The sequence below is a fragment of the Oratosquilla oratoria genome, chromosome 13 (assembly GCF_046742065.1).
Source record: "Oratosquilla oratoria isolate Oo_2021 chromosome 13, ASM4674206v1, whole genome shotgun sequence".
Classification (NCBI taxonomy): Eukaryota; Metazoa; Arthropoda; class Malacostraca; order Stomatopoda; family Squillidae; genus Oratosquilla; species Oratosquilla oratoria.
The window spans coordinates 24,226,712-24,249,439 of NC_134789.1; the positions used below are offsets into that span (position 1 = coordinate 24,226,712).

A 22,728-nucleotide genomic window follows, 5' to 3' on the forward strand; every position below is an offset into this window, starting at 1 on the left:
TCTTCCTCTGCACAGTACTTATTTTCTTTAGTAGTATTGCATCATCTGCCAAGAAGTTCATATAACATTCTACACCTTCATCCATGTTAATTCTATATATAGCAAACATTATTGGAGCCAATAGAACCTTGTGGAACTCCACTTATCATTTCTTTCCAGGTTGAGTTTTTGTCTCTAAGTACCATCCTCATTTTTCTCCTGTTCAAGAAATCTTACATCCATTTCAATGACTTTCCTTGTACACCACCTATTATTTCAATTTTTCTTAGTAGCTTTTTGTGTGGTACTTTATCAAATGCTTCTTTGTAAATCTAGGAAAGCACAATCAGCCTTTATGTCCCTTTCTTGCATTATCTCTATTAGCCTCGAGTAAAAGCAAATCAAGTTAGTGGCACATGATCTTCTGTGTCTAAAGCCAAATTGTTCTGGATTTAGTATATTATTTTCTTCCAGATGTTTAATCCATCTACTTTTGATAACTTTTTCACACACACACACACTTCAACGAACGGACGGCTTAGAAGACGTTCTGAAGAAAAATGAAGTATTGTGGATCCCAATGCAAAGAGAAGTGCCTATTGTATTTACAGGGTGGGAGGGAAATTGCTTGTGGGGTAGTAGGAAAGTAGGGAAAGAGGAGAAGGGGAGGGATTACTGAGGGAAATGGAAGGAAATGAGGAAGGAGTAGACTTGGCCCAGACAGACAGGCGAAAGGTAAACAAACGGCCCCCCGACGACGATGAAATGTCTAATAAAAATGTAAAGATTAGAAGTATAGATAAGAGCAATACAGTAGAAAGTGATGAGAATATTTTCCAGGGATTTAAAGAGGGTGGGGGGGACACAAACCCCCCCCGACTGACAAGACTAGAAGAGAAGGTCGATAAGATGATCGAGGACTTGGAGCGTAGGTTCGGTCATGTTAACAATATTATACGGAGGGTTGAAAAATTGGAAGAACTAGAGAAGGCGAACAAAAACTTAACTGATGAAATAGAAAACCTGAAAAGACAGTTAAAAGAAGTAAAAGTGGAGAATGAGGAATTGAAGAGGAATAGTAAAGAAAACAGAGAGGGATGGAAGTCGATAAAAGAAAACAGTAAAGTTGCATTTACTGATATAATTAAACAGCAAATGAGAGAACAAACTGAAGACTCAGTTATTAAAGTGATGAGACAGAAGGAGAATATAGTAAGAGACTTAGCTGACAAAAAAAAATGTATAATTATATTAGGAATGGAAGAGAAACATAACCCAGATAGAACCTCAAGAACCAATGAGGAAAATGAAAAAGTAAGCAGTTTACTAAAATTAGTTCAGGAAGATGAACCAGAAATTATGAAGGAAATTGAGGAAAAATTCAGGCTCGGAAAGTATAGTAAAGATAAGACTAGACCAATTAAGATTAAATTCAGGTCACAAACGACGGCAGAGAATATCTTATCCAAAACAGGGAAACTAGCAACAAGTGAACAATATAAAAAGGTATGGATAAAAAGGGAAATGAATAAAGAGGAAAGAGAGGAAGAAAAGCAGAAAAGACTTGAAGCTAAGACAAAAAAACGAGAACAGAACGGAGTCAGAGAAAGAGAGATTCTATTGGAGAGTAGTGAATATGAAACTAAGGCAGTTCGACATACAAGAGAAAAACAAAAGGGAAACAGAGAACACAATGGAAGTGACAGAAAACTAAGAGTGTCTTACACAAATATAGATGGATTAATAACAGGATTGAATGAGCTGAATGATTATTTGAAAGAAAAAGAACCGGACATAATGGGAATTGTAGAAACAAAATTAAAAGGCCCACTACCACCCAACAGTGTAGGACATGATACATATAATTATTGGATTAAAAACAGAGAGAAAAAGCAAGGGGGTGGAGTTATGTTCCTGACTAAGAAGGATATAAACGTGAAGGGTGTCATATATGGAAAGAATACAGTAGAGATGATTATGATAGAAGTGGAAGACAGAGATAAGAAGAGCAGAAAGTTTGTGATAAATTATGTGCCTCCGAAAACAGCCTCATGGGAGGAGAGTGAACATAAAAATATGTTAGAGGACACAAAGATAACATTAAATAAAATAATGGAAGATGGAGGAAGAATAGTTATAATGGGCGACTTTAATTGCAAAGAAATCTGCTGGGAAGAAATGACAGTAAAGGGTGGAGACGGCTCATGGGGAAACGCTCTACTTGAGATGATTACTGACCATACAATGACACAATGGATACAGGAGAACACTAGGTATAGAAATGAAGAAGAACCATCGAGACTAGACTTAATAATTACATCTGAACCTAGAATAGTGGACAAGATTGAATATAAAACACCAATAAGTAAAAGTGACCACATATTGATTGAACTGGAACTTAATGAAGAAAAATATAGGAAAAGAAATGAGCAATATAGAAAAGGAAGAATGAGGTATGAAAAAACAAACTTTGATAAAATAAGAGAATTCTTTCAACAAGAAAACTGGGAAGAAATATACAAAGAAGAAACAACAGTGGAAGAGAAATGGAATATTTTGACAAAAATTTACAAAAAAGGAGTGGAAAAGTATGTCCCAAGACAAAAACAAGAAAAAGAAAATGTAAAATGCTGGTACAACAAAAGTTGTAGGGAGCTAAAAGACAAAAGAGACAAAGCCTGGACCAGATGGAAAAAAGACAGAAGACCTGAAAAATGGAAAATATATACCGGTTATAGAAATGAATATGTACAAACGTGTAGAGAGGAAAAGAGAAAATATGAAAAAGATGTCATAGAAAAGTGTAAAGATCAACCAAAACTATTCTACAGATTTGTAAACAATAAACTGAAAAACAAACAAGACTTGGCGAAATTAAGACAAGAGGGAGTTGAATACACTGAGGAAATGGAAATGGCGGAAATTATGAACAAACATTTTAAATCAGTGTTTACAAGGGAGAACATACAACCTGAAGAGATTGAATGGAAAGAGAAAGTCCCCCCTATGGAAGAAACAGAAGTAACAAAGAATGAAATATTGACACACTTGAGTAATCTTGATGTCAGAAAATTGCATGGACCAGATGATATAGCAAACTGGATTCTGAAAGAATGCAGGAATGAACTGGCAGACAAAATACATAGCATACTAAACAGTTCCTTGAAAGAAGGAAAAGTTCCAGAAGATTGGAAAAAAGCAAATATAGTACCTATATATAAAGGAGGAAATAAAGAAGAACCTACAAACTATAGACCAGTCTCTCTAACAAGTACAATAGCAAAAGTTTGTGAAAGAATTATCAAAAGTAGATGGGTAAAATATTTAGAAAAAAACAGTGTTAAATCCAAGGCAATTTGGATTCAGACAAGGACGATCATGCGTCACCAATTTAATATGTTTCTATTCAAGGCTAATAGATATAATACAAGAAAGAGATGGATGGGCGGACTGTGCATTTCTAGACCTAAAGAAAGCTTTTGACAAAGTACCACATAAGAAGTTGCTTAAGAAATTAGAAACTGAAGGAGGAATACAGGGAAAACTACTAAATTGGATGGAAGACTTTTTGCAAGAAAGAAAAATGAGAGTAGTGATAAGAAACCAGCACTCAAAATGGGATGAAGTAATAAGTGGTGTTCCGCAGGGAACAGTACTGGCCCCAATAATGTTTGCTATATATATTAATGATATGGATGAAAGAATAGAAAGCTATATGAGCTTCTTTGCAGATGATGCAAAACTACTGAAGAGTGGAAACTGAAGAAGATTGTGATTCACTACAGAGAGATCTAAATAAAGTACAGGAATGGAGTAGGAAGTGGGAGATGGAGTTCAATACAAAAAAGTGTAGTATAATGGAATTTGGAAAAAGCAAAAACAGAATAACAGGAGCATATAAATTGGGAGAAGAAGGAATAAAAAAAGTAGAAAATGAGAAGGACCTGGGAGTCATTGTTATGAATAATATGTCACCTGAGAAACATATAAATAAGATTTTTGGAGAAACTTATAATTTAATAAGAACAATCAAAGTTGCATTTACATACCTGGATGAAGAAATGGTGAAGAAAATCCTAATCACCCTGATAAGACCAAGATTGGAATATGCAGCAATGATATGGTCACCAAGTACAAAAAAATGTATAAAAAAAACTTGAAAGAATACAAAGAGCAATTACAAAACTGGCACCAACGCTCTCAAAACTATCATATGAAGAGAGACTAGAAAAACTTGAACTACAGACACTAGAGCAAAGAAGAGAGAGAGGAGATTTGATAGCTATTTACAGAATCATGAAAGGCATAGAAATTACTGATAGAGAGAATCTGATAAAATGGGATAACAGAAATACAAGAGGACACGGAAAGAAAATAAAAAAAGACAGCTATAGAAGAGACTTGAAAAAGAACAGCTTTCCTCACAGAGTAATAAACAGTTGGAACAAGTTAGATGAGAAAGTGGTGTGTGCAAAAACAATACATGAATTTAAAAATAGTTTAGATAAAATGAGATATGAAGACGGGACCCCACGAGCATAGCTCCCCTTCCTGTAAAATACAACTAGGTAAATACAACTAGGTAAATACACATATATATATATATACACGTGGAGTTAAAAACGACAGCATTGTTGTAGTTGTTCAGTCTTTTCTTCGTATTCTCGATTTTCCTGATAAGAGATTTTCCATTGACTGGGTGGATTGAAAATAGGTCTCTATATTCTTCCATTTGTTCTTATTTGATATCAACGTTTCGTCTTAAATAAGACATTATCAAGATATAACTGAAATAACAAAAATTACATGGTAACAGTAAAGGTACTAGACAATAACAAGATATAACTGAAATAACAAATATTACATGGTGACAATAAAGGTACTAGACAATATCAAGACACAACTGAAATAACAAAAATTACATGGTAACAGTAATAATAAAGGTGACAAATTTATCAAGATCAATACGGAGACTTACATATTTAAAGAGAAGGAAGGGTGTGAGAGAGCTGGGGATGACAGAAGTATATATACCTAAGATCAGGTCAGACCAAGGGGGGGGAGGAACAGACAATAAGGACCTCAGAGGTCAAGGGTAAGGGGGGGTTGGGGGGGAGGGTTAGGCGGGTGCGGTCACCGAGGGTGGGGGAGGAGGTGGAGGGAGAGAGAGAGAAGGGGTAGAGGGAGAGGGGGGATTTTTATTTCTAAATAAAGGAATAGAGGAGATTACATTGCATTGAATGTTAATGACCGGATTTTTGTCCTTAATGTGAAAGGCTTCGAGTAGTTGTAGTCTCCTAGGGTCATTGCTTGATCCAATAATTTTGGTGTTGTTGATCAAATCATCTCTCCTGAGTGCAGCGTTATGGGAACTCCTATGATGTTCTTTGATTGCCCCGTCATAGGAGTTCCCATAACGCTGCACTCAGGAGAGATGATTTGATCAACAACACCAAAATTATTGGATCAAGCAATGACCCTAGGAGACTACAACTACTCGAAGCCTTTCACATTAAGGACAAAAATCCGGTCATTAACATTCAATGCAATGTAATCTCCTCTATTCCTGTATTTAGAAATAAAAATCCCCCCTCTCCCTCTACCCCTTCTCTCTCTCTCCCTCCACCTCCTCCCCCACCCTCGGTGACCGCACCCTCGGTGACCACACCCGCCTAACCCTCCCCCCCAACCCCCCCTTACCCTTGACCTCTGAGGTCCTTATTGTCTGTTCCTCCCCCCCCCCCTTGGTCTGACCTGATCTTAGGTATATATACTTCTGTCATCCCCAGCTCTCTCACACCCTTCCTTCTCTTTAAATACGTAAGTCTCCGTATTTATCTTGATAAATTTGTCACCTTTATTATTACTGTTACCATGTAATTTTTGTTATTTCAGTTGTGTCTTGATATTGTCTAGTACCTTTATTGTCACCATGTAATATTTGTTATTTCAGTTATATCTTGTTATTGTCTAGTACCTTTACTGTTACCATGTAATTTTTGTTATTTCAGTTATATCTTGTTATTGTCTCGGAGAAAGATAAGCTGAGATACAGAGTAAACCATATATTTCGACCACTGACTGTGGTCCTCTTCAGCAGTTACATAACTGCTGAAGAGGACCACAGTCAGTGGTTGAAATATACGGTTTACTCTGTATCTCAGCTTATCGTTCTCCGAGAGTGGGTTTAAGTTTTATATATATATATATATACTGTATATATATATACACACACACACACAAATATATATACATAATATATGTATGTATATATATATAAACATTCTGACAGTTAGTCTGAATTCATATTTGGAAGATCATGTGTGTTGAACCTTTTAATCTTTTATTTGAGAGTGATTGACGTGCTGGAAGAGAGAGGGTTGAGTGGACTGTGTGCACCTCAATTTAAAGAAGCCTTTTGATACAGTACTGCACAGTTAATTTTTATGGAAATTGGAGCACATTGGAGGACTGAGAGGCAAACTACTCAAATGGTTGAAAGATTTTTTTTTGAGGGGAAGCTACATGACGACAATAGTATATGACAAGATGTCAAAATGGAGAGCAGTAATGAGTGGAGTTCCCCAGGGTTCAGTGCTTACACCTCTAATGTGTCTTGTCTATGTCAATAACATGATGGAAGGTACAACAACCTATGCCATTATGTTTGCAGATGATGCTAAAATCATGAGTGAATAAAGAGGAAAATGGCACAGCTGAAAAAAGATCTAGACACTATTCATGTATGGAGCCATGAATGGGAAATAAATTTCAATATAAAATAATGCATAGTATTGGAAATGGACAATAGCTGCAAAAGACTATCCTTAAACTATTCTTTAGGAAGTGAACCCATTAGAAGAGCAAAAGAGGAGAAATATTTGGGAGTAGTGATAAAAGACAACCTGTCACCTGGCAAACATACCAGCAGGACTGCTTCTAAAGATTAAAATGACTTTTCAATACATGGATGAAGAGATGATGAAAAATCTAATTGAAACCCTGATCCATCCAAGACTAGACTATGTGTCAGTGGTACTGGTATGGTCTCCACACAGTCAAGAATATAAGCAAGATTGAGAGAATACAAGGGGCAGCAACCAAACTGGTCCTAAGCCTGGTAGATAAACCATGAGGAAAAACAAAAAGCATTGGGTGTACCAACTTTGAAAGATTGAAGAGAAAGTGGTGATATTATTACTCATGTCACTAAAGGGGATAGATTACATTGACCGAAAAGGTCTCTTGATTAAGGATGGGAGGGCTTTAGGAGGTCATAGGAACAAATTAAGAAAGACTACATGTCTACAGGATGTGAAGAAATATAGTTTTCCATATAGAAGCATAAATACTTTGAAAGTAATATAGTCCAAGCTGGAACAATGCATGAATTCAAATCAAAATATGATTAATAAATATGTATATATATATGTACACACACATTCTTGTATATATATTAATATAATAATCACAATTAAACTAAAATAAAATAGAATTATTTCATAACCAGTGTTAATTTCCAACAGCCACTTTATCAGAAAATTTCAATATAGCCAATAAACAACTTCCCTTGACAAAACAATGTGCACACCCTCCAAGCACAAACAAGGGAAATCATACATGACTTTCCCTCAGACTGTTTTCCTTTAAAGATTACCATAGAACAAGAAGGGGTATTTGTGAAGTTTCATCTCATCTGCTCACACAGCAATTTGTATATTTTTTGCAAATATATTAGGACAACTCCAACAATTTTTCTTAGTAACATTTCTTGTGGAAATTAATACAAAGGGATGGTGAAAAAATAATTCCTGCAACCCACCATTTTGTCTTACCCACTCGCACAGCAATTTGTATATTTTTTACATCTATACTGACAAGTCAAACAACTTTTCTTAGTAATTTTTTTTCCCACAAATTAATATTGAGGCATGGTGAAAAATTCATTCATGCAACCTTCCTGATACCCACCAACAAAATGGTGTCATGGCTGTCCAGTGTGCAAAATGAACATGTTACTGCATGCATTTTCAAGTTAGGTTAGGTAGGTTACTTTGGCTTAGTTTAGGTAGGTTAGGTTAGAATAGGGAGAAAAACATGTTTCACAATAAAATTGTGGGTGATGCTCTCACCTCCTTATTTTTCACTCTATCTAGCCTAGTAACCCCTATCATACTTCTCAGACATTTCATCTCAAACACATTCAAACACCTTCTCTCTTCCTCTCTTATATTCCATGTTTCTGCCCTGTGCAGTGCTGTCAGCACAATCACTCCTTCATATAACCTCCTCTTAGCATCCATTCCCAGATGTCTATTTCTCATTACACTTTTTAATCCACCAAGGCATTTACCCACTTCTTTCAATCTACATTCTACCTCCACCCCCACTCCTCCCTTTCCTGCCACATTCGCACTCAAGTATCTAAAACTATCCACTTCCTCCAGTCTCTCTCCCTTAATGCTCACTTCCAGCCTGCTGTCACTCTCTCCCCTTGTACATCTCATCACCTTACTTTTGCCCACATTTATCTTCAGCTTCCTTCTTTCACACACCTTCTCGAACTCTGTCACTAACTTCCTCAATTCCTCCTCTGATCCTGCTACAAGTGCAGTGTCATCAGCAAACAACAACTGGATTATTTCCCATTTTTTTTTCCATTTTCTTTAACCATCTCCAATCCCTGACCCACTACCCTTGCATTCACATCTCACACCACCCCATCCATGTATAGATTGAACAGCCAGGGCGACATAACACATCCCTGATGAAGTCCCACCTTTTTCTCAAACCATTCACTCTCTCCATTTCTAATCCTAACACAAGCTCTACTACTCTCGTAAAAACTCTTGACTGCTCTTAACAGCTTTCCTCCTATCCCATATATCTGCTATACCTCCCACAGTGCCCTCCTATCTACCCTGTCATAAGCCTTTTCCAAATCCATGAAAGCCCAAAAATACAAGAAAAATTTAAAAGACTTTGAAGACCTTGGTCATATATAAGTTCCCATCCATTGACAGAGAAAGTGGTACGAGAGAGCAGTGACCATATTGAAGGCCAGCAAGATACACATTCTGATGTGCTCAAGGAAAGTTTCAACCCCAACTATACATGAGAAGAGTAGAAAATTCAGTGGGGCCAATGGGAAGACAAGCTTTCAGCAATTAATTTTGATTTACAATCATGAATTATGAGAAATAAATATTGACAAACTTGTCTAGTAATAACTGTAATAGATTGCAAATCATGAAACCAGCATTTATAAAGATGGCACCTATCAACAATCTATGGTGCAGACAAAAACATTCCTTTGGACTACAATTTCTTCATCCATCCACAACCACTCTCATCCACACCCATCCCCTGCACTCTTCCTCCATGCTCAATGGACAACCTGCCCCCTCTAATGCCAATTCCATCTATCCACCCACTCAATTCATGAAACGTCCTCCTCCTCTGAGGCTTTGTCCATCCCTCTCTGTTCTCTACACACTCTGGAGGTCCTTCCTCACTCATTCCTTCCACATGCCCAAATGAGCTAAGCACTCTTTGATCCCCACTATGACAACTTCCGTAATCCCTACTCTTTGCTCCATCTCTACATTCCCCATTCAAATTCCAAATCACCATTCCACACAGCACCAGCACATCCACTCCCTGCCATGTCCACCCATAAATACCCAACAACCACAACACTGTCTCCCCCACTCTATAATTCATCTCCACTTCCATCCTTCCACCTTCTGCCACATACAATTCCAGGTATGTAAAATTCTCCACTTCTTGCTGGTCTTCACCCATAAGCTCATTCCCAACCTACTACCATCATTATCCCCACCACATCTCATCACTCCACTTTTGCCAATACTCATCCAGCTCCTTCTCACAACACAATTTACAAATCTCTGCCATTAATCTTCCCAGTCCATTCCTAGGCTCCACCATAAGCAAAGCATCTGCAAACATTGACCAGTTCACCTCCCATTTCTACTCTCCAACTCCAAACCATTGCAAAGCATTCAAAACCCTATCACAACTCCACGCACATATATGTCAAATAACCATGATAATACTACACTGTACCCTCACCCCAAAGGCTCTATTACTCATGTAAAGCCTTTTGTCCGCCCTTAACAAATATCCAAACCTACACATCTCCAACACATGTAAGGATATGTGGGGTCCAAAAGAATGAAGTTTCACCAATTTTTGGCAATGTAGCAACCTACAATATTTGTATGCCTTGCATGTAGAATATAATGAGATATGTTTTGATGTGAGGTGGTGTGTATCCTCAACCAAACCTAAAACACTTGTTATTTATCACACTCTACCCTTCTAAAGTGATGCCAAAAAATGCTTTAAGCTATCTCTTGCAATATTCTGCAAAGTATTAATATTAAACTAATTGGCCTATAACTAACATCTTCCTCCCCTAATATTGTTGAAGGACCAATGACAGGTACCTGTATATATTGGTCTTGCAAGATGAACACTGGAGCTGTCTATTTTCAAAACCCATCGACATTTCTGCCTCCAAAGGTGCAACCCTGACAGGCTGACATTGTCTTTGGACTGGGCTCAAGACCTCAATCACCTCAATTGTATTTCTTACACCTTTTCAAACATGGAGAACTGATAATCAGAAACTGCTCCCCACCCTCTCCTGCTTTTGGCCAGTGACATAGAATAAGTCACACACCAATACAACAGAGATAGCAATCTGAAGTTTCAGTATTTTTTTTTTCTTTTTTAGAAGTGGACACCTATACATTATACAATTATAAAATAAGATATTAATTTTGTAAATCATAATACATTAATGTAATATATGTTTTTCTTAGTGGAAATCAATAACAAAATGATTCTAAAAGCAATTCACCAACAAAAGGAGTTGTGGTGACTCCTTAAAATGTCATCTTTGTTTTGATAGATTCAATCACTCAGAGGTAAAAGACGACAACCCTGATAACCTCTAGAATTATCAGTACCACATTACCATATGCAGGTTAGATTAGAATAGACAAGTTTACCATTCTTTAATTTCTTTGACCTTCACATCTACCAAAACAAAGATGGCATCTCAAGTAGTCAAAACGGCTACATTTATTTTGAGTATATCTTTTAGCAACTTTATCTGTTATTGATTTCCACCATGAAAAAATGTACATTATGTTGATGTATTATGAATAACATCATGACCATATTTAATTTTCTACTGCTATGTAGTGTAGCTGCACGCTTCAAGGCTGCTTCTAAAAATTTACCATATTTTCTTCCTAGAGGGATCTGTGGGAAGGCCCAAGGACCATTGCATGCAGTTGTTGGGCTACAGGTTTTCCATTTAGTGAAGTTTTGGGTAACAATTATTATTATTTACATTTGTGGATAGAGTCAACAGTAACATAACATGTATCCTTAAATCATAGGTTGAACTGATTCCTTACACAACATCAGCATTTAACATTTTGATTTATATACTACTGAGAATTTAGAATGGAAATAAAAAAGACCACGTACTCGTTAATTGGTATATTCATTATTTGGCTTGTGCGGTTATGGCGGTCTGAAGTGAGGCTGGTGACAGGAATTCAGACACAACGCCAAGGTTAATTTTAGATTAATTTATATTATTCGCTGAAATCTACTAACATGGTAAATTACATGTCTAAAATGACGATAATCCATATACAATAAAAATAAGACGATACCTGCTACACAATGGACCTTCTATCTACGGTCGATTTGCTGTATGCACCCGAAATGTTTACAAACGCATCATAACACTAAACAAATCCAAACTTCACCGATATAAATAAAATAAATTATATTGCTGGAACTGAACTATACTAGTAACTTTATAATATATGAATGAATGTATCATATAAACACAACTTTTTATAACTCGTAAAGTTAATAAATATCTTTCCCAATATGCCTTAGAAAGGTTATTCAGAAGAGAAAGCTAGTTGAAAATATCTTATAAAATATATTCATCTCACATATTGATACATTTTATCTTTCTTTTCGTCTCATATTACGCATTCTGAATTTGAAATGTTATCCCGTTATATATTCATCTTTGTATAAACTTCTCTGATTCTATTGACTATTGGCATTAATTTCTCTTCTTTACATCCCTCCTACCCTATATCTTTATTCCATCGTTGAGCAATACTATTAATAACAACATTTATAATTTACATAAGGACTGGAAGTATGTAACTCCGTTATTTAATATGCCTGTACAAGATGTGAAGTGATGCCAAAACTCCTGTAGGTCAAGCAATTTAACCGAAAGAAAACTAGTTAGGGTAGACTACATTATACTGGTTAATTTTTGCCCTCTAAATTCCATTGAATCTATTTGTTTTCACTTTCCGTTCTAACTGAGTACTGATGAAATCCAGGCTATATAGAAACAAATGGCAGTGATAGATTTACGACTTCTATGTTAACTTTTGTTACCTGTCAAAAAAAAACAACACGAAAAAAGTAGACAGTATATCGAGTTCGACTGGGGTTACATTTTTTTAAGTTATGTAACCTAAAATTAGTTTCAACACATTACTTACACCGCATCTATTTCTGTAGACATGTTGAGTACACACAGAGAAATATTTCCCCGTATAATCGAACAGGTCCGAGATGTGGTTGACAAGCGGAAGGCCCACAAGCAATCAATGTCCCAACCTCTGGTCGCAGGTCAAGTGATGCGGACAACACTGGAGGTGGAATGGAAAGTGCCTTGATTGCTGGTCTTGCAGAGGATAACTTTCCCTATATCACGTGTGATATCAATATCGGTAATGATAATTCAGTAGAGTGTGAACACTGCTCAGTTTGGACTTATCTCTCAAAAGTTCTCTGGCCTTCCATACAATTTTTAACATAGTAAACTATTTTTATTTTTATACGTCTTATGGTGTATCTTCTTGTCGCCTCAATCGTAGCAATGACAAGCCCAGAAACGGCAGCATGGAGTTAACTCTCTGAAATGGTGAGGGGTCTGAGCCATTCTGTCGCTAGGCTGTCTGATCGATGAGATAAGGGATCTGAAGTCGGGTTCCAGAATCCTGTATTCTGATGATTGTATTGTTCAGTCTACTACAGCATCTACCTATACAGGGATGAGGAATATTCTACTCAAGTAGGCCGCGGAAATGAGGAACAGGGAAAAGACAACTGACTCAATGATCATTGGAGACCTGGGCTCGAACGCTGAATCACTTCCCAATAAGATTAAATATGTCGTATCTTTCCTGTTCAACGGTAACAAATCCATGATATTAAGATAAATTGTACCTTTTAAACCGGATTAATTTCTTGCGGGATCTGCTTGGGGCTACGAAGAGACTCAAAGAGTCGACATTCAAGCAGCATGGAATTAAAAAACTATTGTCTTCTCGAACATCTAATGTTAAAAACTGAAATTTTCTTCAGCAGTATTGGACTGCCTTAGGGTGCTTTGTAGATGGCAGTTGCCATCGGAGATGACGGGGGATCCTAGGATTTATGAAACTAACACCAAGCACCTAGTGCCGGTGCCTGGAACCATGCAACCCCAATCATAGATGGAGATGGCACCACATCAACAAACTCAGTTGAGCTCATTCCCAATGATTAAACTTATTAGGTATTGATTTGTCAAATCTAAGTTGATTACCTAATAAGGTTTTAATGTAAATAACTTTTGCTAAGAACGTAATGTTGCTCTTTTCTCTGTATCCGAATCCTGGTCACAAATTGTTAATTTGGACTCAGTTGTTAATATCGACGGTTACGTCTTGCTTAGAAACGATTCTAATTCTCACTTTCCTGAACAGGATGCTTGCACTTATATAAAAATAATACTAAAGTTTGTATGTACAGTATTCTTTAGTGTTGTTCACTTCCCAACACTTAAAAATTGTATCTCCCTTCCCTAAACCTGTATATACTAACAGTATTAGTCCACCTTCATACACCTATGAGGACAGCATTACAGCATTACTCTTATTAATTTTATCTACAACATTAGGGTAGATACAGAACTTGTAACAATGATTTATTTCAACCTTCCTTCAATCTTCTGGAATTATAAGAACTTCGATCACGATGTTACTGTCTGTAATGACATGTTTCCTTGACTTTTTTCAAACTTTGGGTTTTCGTCAATAGATACCTTTGCTCGTTTAGGAAATGTGTTGGATTAAATCATAACTACCGACCATGATCGTATTCAAGAAGTCATCACCTTTTCACCATTTCCTCATTGCGGTCATTCCTTTAAGGCGTCACACTTATATCAGGGAAACGCAGCATATGTTAGGAATTGTGACCCTCATTAGATTGAGCTAACGATAATTTCAGTAGATTTCCAAATGTCTTCAGACTACTTGATTGGGATTATGACCTGTTACATCTTAATTAATGTCAACATTGGTACCAACTTTATAACAGATACTCTGAACCAATTAGCCAATCTCTGTCCCTAGAAAGATGCTTCGTAGCAAGTCTTTTCCGTGGGGTTAGATCATATCCATGACCTAGTTAAACAAAACATCAACCTATGGAATGAATATAGGTATACAAGACAAACCTACGGGAGGCATTCTTACTTTACTCATCAACTATTATAAAAGACTAAAATCATAGGGGGCTAATGTTGTCGAGCCTCTAACCTCAAGGAGGAAATCAACTCTGAGGAGAATCTTATCCAGCAGTGCTCCATTAGACCTCAAATATTCTACTATTATATAACGAACAAAAAAGTTCATTGGGCTAAAGTTGGGCCCCTCAAGGTCAATGGAAATCCCACTGAATATCCGAGCCTCATGGTTGAAGTACTTGCCGAAGCCTTTGCCTGTTTGAATCATCTAACCATGTTTTCCCCCATCAGGGGTGCTATGGAAGCCTATCATCTGTTCAATTCCTTCTGAGTAACGTTGATTTCTACTTGGAAGTACTAGATGTAGATATTGCCATGTGTCCAGATAAAATCCGTCCTCGACTATTGAAGGAATGTGTCCACAAGTTTGCCTATTCCTCATCTGTTCTTTTCAATATGTCAGTGACCTAAAGCTCTCCCAGTCATGGAAACTGTCTCATGTATCTCCTATCCACAAGAAAGTATTTTATAGTGATTTCCTGAATTATAGACCCATGTAGTGATACGATTGAACTGCGCAGTTGTGATATTGTAGTCCTGTGCGTCTCTAAACGATGTACGCATTTACGCAAGTGACTGGTTCATCAATTTAAAGTTTCTTAAGGCAGTGCCAAGTGATATTAGACCTCTCCTAGTGACATATGAGGGCACCCTAAATGAGTTACAAAGGATTACAAAGGCGGAGCATGCCGACAGGAGATCTTTTGGTCCATAACTAGGTCGGATGCGAAAAATATAATAATGATAAATAGATAAATAAATAAATAAAAATATAAATAATAATAAATAGCTCGTTCCGGCAACCGTAGTGTTAATGTATCAGTGGTAGGGAACAAACGAGTGTCGAGTTCACCCATTGATAATATTGTAATATTTACCAATGGCAACAGAAGCTCAACTTACTAACATTCCTCTAGGAGTAAAGCCATTTCATGGTGGTGAGTGGCAACAAATATGCAGATATCACCTGTACAACGGGAGACGAGCTAATTCATATAAAGGTTGGTGTATACTTTCCTCCAATTACAGTAATATTTTGCCTAACAAAGGATTACAAAGGCGGAGCGTGCCGGCAAGAGACCACCTTTTGGTCCATATCTAGGCTCCCCAAAACTCGTCCCTTATCCCCAGCTCCTAGGTTTAGCCAGCCGAAAAAAAAAAAAAAAAAAAAAAAAAAATGATAGGCTGGTCCTTATGGTGTCTTCCACCGTGGACCAAAATAGTTCATTCTTAGACTTCCTCAAGGTGATACGTTCGTTTTAATCGACCGTCTAAAACCAGATTATATCCTTATCACTTGGCAAGCTCAGACATGCACAAATGACGTCCCAAACCCTGTTCTTGAATCCTCTGCTACTTCTATCTTTCCAGCCTTTTCACCTAAGCTTCCTGCAGTCCCACGTGTAACGTTGTTTGGGAAGGACTGTACGATTCTAAGACATTCCAATTACTTTTTTTTTTTTTTTTTTTTTTTTACTAATAAACACATTTACTATTAAGTACGCTCCGCTCTTGGGAGTGGGTCAATGTAGGGGTACAACTGAAGTACGTAATTATACTATTGTAGTCCTGCGTGTCTCTAAACAATCTATGCATTTACACAAGTGCGTCAGTGCCATGTAATACAATGTTATACTGTAGTAGTTTTAGTTCGGAATAACGGCAGGACAAATAAAAATCAACACAAAATATCTAATCTCTTTCTTTTGGTAATTAACCACAAGGTGCGACACTAGAAGTGTCACATGAGAAATATAGGTGAAGCTCGGACTAAGGCCACAGCTTAGTGGAGCTTATGGTTGTAGCTGGACGTGGAGCCTAACGTCAGCGAGGCGGTAGCAGATGATGACGGCGAGGCTCGATGGGACGGCTAGAAGATTGGACGAGATGTTGTTGTGTGTGCGGGTCGGTACTGTTCTGCCCATCTCGGCGAAACGCCGACCTTTTAAGGGAGGCTGGCGGGAACGTGAGGAGCTTTCCAAGTTCCTGATTGGCTGACCGCTGGCTGGCAGGGACACCCTTGCGAACTACGCTTGCCAACTACAGGAACTTGGAAAGGCTAGTTCCGAAGATTTCTTTGATCAGTGTGTGACGGGTCGTAGGATGCATCACGTCACTACAATACCACCTATGCTTGTATAAATCCTATCTGTACCATTTTTTGTTTTTCCTGTATGCATCGTAGCATGCAGATGTCCCATACATGTATTCATATCCAAAATACAACTTTATGTATACATTATATAGGCATGTCCTATGACGTCAGGTTAGACCTGGCGACCCTGCATGCCCACGAGGCAAGTCCGCTTCCTACGCCTAAGGCATGGAGTGTTCGCTACCCACAGTCAGTACCCTACGTCACTTAGTGATGCGAGTGTAAAGTTATATTCGCACTTACCTAAATACACTCCAAGAAAACTCACTGCATTTGTCAATAACTTTATTCACACCAACCCCAAACCATATGCCTCAATCCCATTCCCTGCAAAATTATTGAGCGAATAACCTGTAAGTTCTTATTTATGTTCATGGAAGACCACCTGTTGTCTAACAAGCAAAATTTCGGCTTCAGGCCAAACAGATCTGTATCTGAACAGCTCTTATCTACTTATGATTCTGTTATGTACTGTTTTGACTAAGGACATGTCTCAGATTTAATCATTTTTTGACTTCGGCAAGGCATTTCATTGCGTCCATCACCTGATACTTATGGATAAATTAACAGTCATTGAGATTTCAAGGAATCTCTTACGTTGAATTAAGACTTTTTTTTTTGTAAATCGAACAATGAATATCTCTATAAATGTCTATGTGAGCTCTCCCAAACAAATTCTCTGCGGAGATCCCCTCTTATTTCTCATCTTTATAAACTACACCTACTCCCATCTCCAATGTATATATAAGATGTTTGCGGACAGTCTCATAATTTCCATATTTTTTTCTGCTCCCTCATCCAGTCACGTCTGTCCTTTACGGGGTCTGCAAACGAACATTGATAAGTTTTCTGCAACCGTTTCCTCTTGGAGTCTGGTATTCTCCAATAGTAAATGCGTTCACCTTTGATTTGTAAAACAACGTCATGCTACTACAAATAATTATCTTGCTTCTCTCTACTCAGTCAATGGTAGACCTAGACCGATAAACCTCTGTTCTGCTCAAAAGGACCTTGCCGCAAAACAAGTTGAAAGTTCACCAGCTTATTAGAAACACCGTTGCTAAATATGGTGATATTTCTATCAACTTGCTAAAGTTTACTGTATGCCGTTCAGCCAGTTCTATGTCTTCCTTCTACTTTTCAGAAATTCGTTTTATCATGAACTTTGCTTTCCCAATTTGGAATCTAGGTTTTCTATGCAATTTAAAGTTTTTAGAATAGGTGCAACTTTGATTGAACAAAGAAATATGTGGACTGGCATTTTTTTTTTGTATATCGACTGACTTGGTCAGATTAAATTTGTTTCCAGTGAAAGGTAAAATGAAAAACAAAAACAAAAAAACAAGACATGATATACTATTACCGTGTTTTCCTTGGTCTTTGCGCTATTCATTTTTTACATTTTCACCTTATCTTCAGTAGTGGGCGTACAGATTTAAGACCCCGGAGCAGCATATTCAGCTAGAAGTTCGTTAACGATTCTTTACTTGTCCTGTGGTTCAAGTATGGAATTTTTTGCCTTATGATGCAGTTGAAGCCTCCAGCTTATCTAAACTTAAGTGTAAGTAGCAGCTATTCTTGTGTGATGAATTCTTCTTCTCCTGATAATCGATTTTAATACATTTATCACTTCTTATACTTCACTGTCTGTTACCAACATTCTGATAATCCATGATAAATATAGTTTCTGAAAGTCACTGTTCGTGATTTGTATTTGTAATATTGTTCGCTTGATTGATTGTGGGTATCTTCTGTGACTTTTGGGCCTACCCTTCCTTGACCCTTTTTTCATGACACAGATTGGTACGATTCCCTTGAGTGAATTAACCAGGCGAGTATCAACGCTTTATTTTTGTAATGGCCCTGTGGTGGGGGGTAAGAATGCCGCACCGGTATTCCTATGCGTGTTGTAGAAAGCAAATACAATAAATAATACAGAGTGATCGGCATTGGGTCTATTTCTATTTCTCCTTTACGTCAATGATATAAATATGGACATTTCAAACTAAATATTAAGTTGAAGGTGACACAAAAATGTAAAGCATCAACAACAAACTTTATCAGTGGATGAGACCTGGAATATTTGGAAATTATATTCTTTATGTAGATCCGGATAAATTATGCAAGTGGTCTGAGCGGTGGCAGATGGCAAAATAATTCATATGGGGAAATGTAAGTGTTTGCATGTATGATTTAGCAATGTGAATCATACATGTATATAAGGTGAATATAGAATATCTATGGATGATCAATAAAAGGAGATAGGAATTATTGCAAGCAAATAATTGAATTCGAATAGTGTCAAGAGGAAATAAACTTACATTACAAACCTGTACAAAACTCTGGTAAGACCATATTTAACAGATATGGAGATCATAAAACCATAAGGACGAGGATGATTTAGAAAAAGATACATCGAAGAAATACAAGAATTATAGTATAAAGAAGATACCTATAAGACTAGAATGAAAAAGACAGGACTGATATAGTTAGAAACGAGAAGAATAAGAAGTAATATGATTGAGATTTTCATGATAATAAAAGTCTTAGAAGGAGTCAAGAAGGAAGACGTCCTTGTAATGGATTAAAACCGTGACTCGGTGTAAGGAGATACTGGTTTTCAAGTAGAGAAGTGGATGACTGGAACAATTTGACAAGTAAAACAGCAATGGCTAAATCAATGAATGAATTCAAGGCCAAAATGAACCCTTTGTTTAGGAAAGTGGGGTCATTATATCAATAAGAGTAGGCTTACTGTCCCGATCATGAACTGATCATGTCACCATGGATAACGCTGAGGTGGGTTCAGTAAGCTAGATTTAACCTGAAAAAAGTAAAGGCAAAAGAAAGGAGTGTTTGGGAGGATAAATCCAACGAAAATCATAATTGTTGGTTCTTTGAATGTGTGTTAATATGCAGCAAATGTAAAAAAAGAGCTTAGTATTGTGTGAAAAAGTTGGGCGCGTTGACACCGAGTGGAACTAAACTGAAAAGAAAAGGTGAGTTCGAGTTTTGAAATGTGATAAGTAGGGTGTCGGGAACGGAGAGAGTGACAAATATATACGCACAAATTTACTGGTTAAATAGCTTTGCCTATGAGATTCAAACCCTTGGTAGTATATATGATTATCAGAAAATTCTCTTGAAATACGGATTCGACGAAATAGACGGGAAGATCAGATTGCAAGACCAAACAGTTTGTATGGAACGTTCATCTTATGGTCTAGTCGACAGCCTCCTTGGCTAGAGATGGTATAGTGACGCAATGACGAAGATTCGAACGCCGTAGTTACAAAGGATTACAGAGGCGGAGCATGCCGACAGGAGACCTTTTGGTCCATAACTAGGTCGGATGCGAAAAAAATATAGAAAAAAATATATATAAAAAATATATAAATAATAATAAATAAAATAAATAACACATATGTATAGTTAAATGATAAACAAACAGGTAAATAGTAAATAATAAACTGACAAATAAATAATAATAAATGGAAATCAAGCAAATAATAAATAAACAGACAAATAATAACAAACAAATAAATGGCAGTCATTACAGCATCTTGCTTAAATATTTATCTAAACGAATCTTAATGCTTCGAACTGAACTACATTGCAATGCCTCTGCAGAAAGTTTATTCCATTCATTAACTACACGGTTGGCAAAGTTGTTTCTACCCACTTTCAAATTAAATCTATTTCCTGACAGTCAGGGTTATCTAACACACACACACACACACACACACACACACACACACACACACACACACACACACACACACACACACACACACACACACACACACACACACACACACACACACACACACACACACACACACACACACACACACACACACACACACACACACACACACACACACACACACACACACACACGTAAAATACAACTAGGTAAATACAACTAGGCAAATACACACACACACACACACACACACACACACACACACACACACACACACACACACACACACACACACACACACACACACACACACACACACACACACACACACACACACACACACACACACACACACACACACACACACACACACACACACTTTCGTCGGATGGACGGCGAGGATTAGAGTTCTGAAGAAAAAGTGAAATTTTCGTGGACCTCAACGCAAAGGAAGTACCTATTGTATTTACAGGGAAGGGGATAGCTCGTGGTGTCGTGGGAAAGTGAGGAAAAAGGAGAAGGGGAGGGATTACTGAGGGAAATGGAAGGAAATGAGGAAGGGGAGGACTTGGCCCAGGAGGCCAGGCGTCTTGTAAACAAACGAAGGACCGATGATTTTGGTGATGGGATTAACAAAAATGTAAAGATTAGAAATATACATAAGAGCAGCTCAATGGAAGGTGAGGATAATAATTTCCAGGGATTTAATGAGGGGGGGAGGGGGCGGATACCAACCTCCCCCGATTAGCAAGACTAGAGGAAAAACTTGAACAAATGACCGAACATTGGGAGATTAGGTTCGGTAATATAGCAAAAATTGCGCAGAGAGTTGAAAAATTGAAAGAACTAGAGAAGACGAACAAAAACTTAACTAATGAAATAGAAGAACTAAAAAGACAGTTAAAAGAAGTAAAAGAGGAGAATGAAGAATTAAAAAGGAATAATAAAGACAACAAAGAGACCATAGCAAAAGAAGCACAGGGTTGGAAAAAATCCAAGAAAACAGTAAAGTTTCATTTACTGACATGATTAAACAGCAAATGAAAGAACAAACTGAAGACTCAGTTGTTAAAGTGATGAGACAGAAGGAGAATATAGTAAGAGACTGAGCAGATAAAAAGAAATGTATAATTATATTAGGAATGGAAGAGAGACGTAACCTAGATAGAACCACAAGAATCAAGGAGGAAAAAGAAAAAGTAAGCAGTTTACTAGAATTAGTTCAGGAAGATGAACCTGAAATCATGAAACAAATTGAAGAGATGTTTAGGCTAGGAAAGTATAGTACAGATAAGACCAGACCAATTAAGATTAAATTCAGGTCACAAACGACGGCAGAGAATATCTTAACAAAAACAGGGAAACTAGCTGCAAGTGAACAATATAAAAAGATATGGATAAAAAGAGAAATGAATAAAGAGGAAAGAGAGGAGGAAAAAATAAAAAAACATGAAGCTAAGGAAAAAAACGAGAACAGAACAGAGTCAGAAAAAGAGAAATTCTATTGGAGAGTAGTGAATATGAAAGTAAGGAAATACGACACACTAGAGAGAGAGAGAGAGAAAAAAAAAAGGGAAACAGAGAATACAATGGAAGTGGCAGAAAACTAAGAGTATCTTACACAAATATAGATGGATTAATAACAGGATTGAATGAGCTGAATGATTATCTGAAGGAAAAAGAACCGGACATAATGGGAATTGTAGAAACGAAATTAAAAGATCCACTACCACCCAACAGTGTAGGACATGATGCATATAATTATTGGATTAGAAACAGAGAGACAAAGCAAGGGGGTGGAGTTATGTTCCTGACTAAGAAGGATATAAACGTGAGGTGTGTCACATATGGAAAGAATACAGTAGAGATGATTATGATCGAAGTGAAAGACAGAGATAAGAAGAGCAGAAAGTTTGTGATAAATTATGTGCATCCAAAAACAGCCTCGTGGGAAGAGAGTGAATATAAAAGTATGTTAGAGGACACAAGAATAACATTAAATAAAATAATGGAAGATGGAGGAAGACTAGTTATGATGGGCGACTTTAATTGGAAAGAAGTCTGCTGGGAAGAGATGACAGTAAAGGGTGGAGACGGCTCATGGGGAAATGTTCTACTCGAGATGATTATTGACCATACAATGACACAGTGGATTCAGGAGAACACTAGGTATAGAAATGAAGAAGAACCATCGAGACCAGACTTAATAATCACATCTGAACCTAGAATAGTGGA

General features: G+C 37.2%; 1 protein-coding gene across 4 annotated transcripts in view; it reads right to left on the reverse strand.

Moving 5' to 3' along the window:
• LOC143032356 (ATP-dependent RNA helicase DDX42) overlaps positions 1–11,850 on the reverse strand; it is a 41,593-nt gene extending 29,743 nt beyond the window's left edge. Inside the window, exon 1 of one of the 4 annotated variants that reach the window (XM_076196970.1) lies at positions 11,694–11,850. Coding sequence is in view for 1 of the 4 variants with exons in the window: in XM_076196972.1 (XP_076053087.1) it covers positions 11,503–11,522 (20 nt within the window). In the remaining 3 variants the exon portion in view is untranslated. Of the gene's footprint in view, positions 1–11,502; positions 11,674–11,693 lie in introns of those variants that run through there. The other 3 variants (XM_076196973.1, XM_076196972.1, XM_076196971.1) reach the window with 3 other exon arrangements.
• Between the last annotated feature and the right edge of the window lie 10,878 nt (positions 11,851–22,728).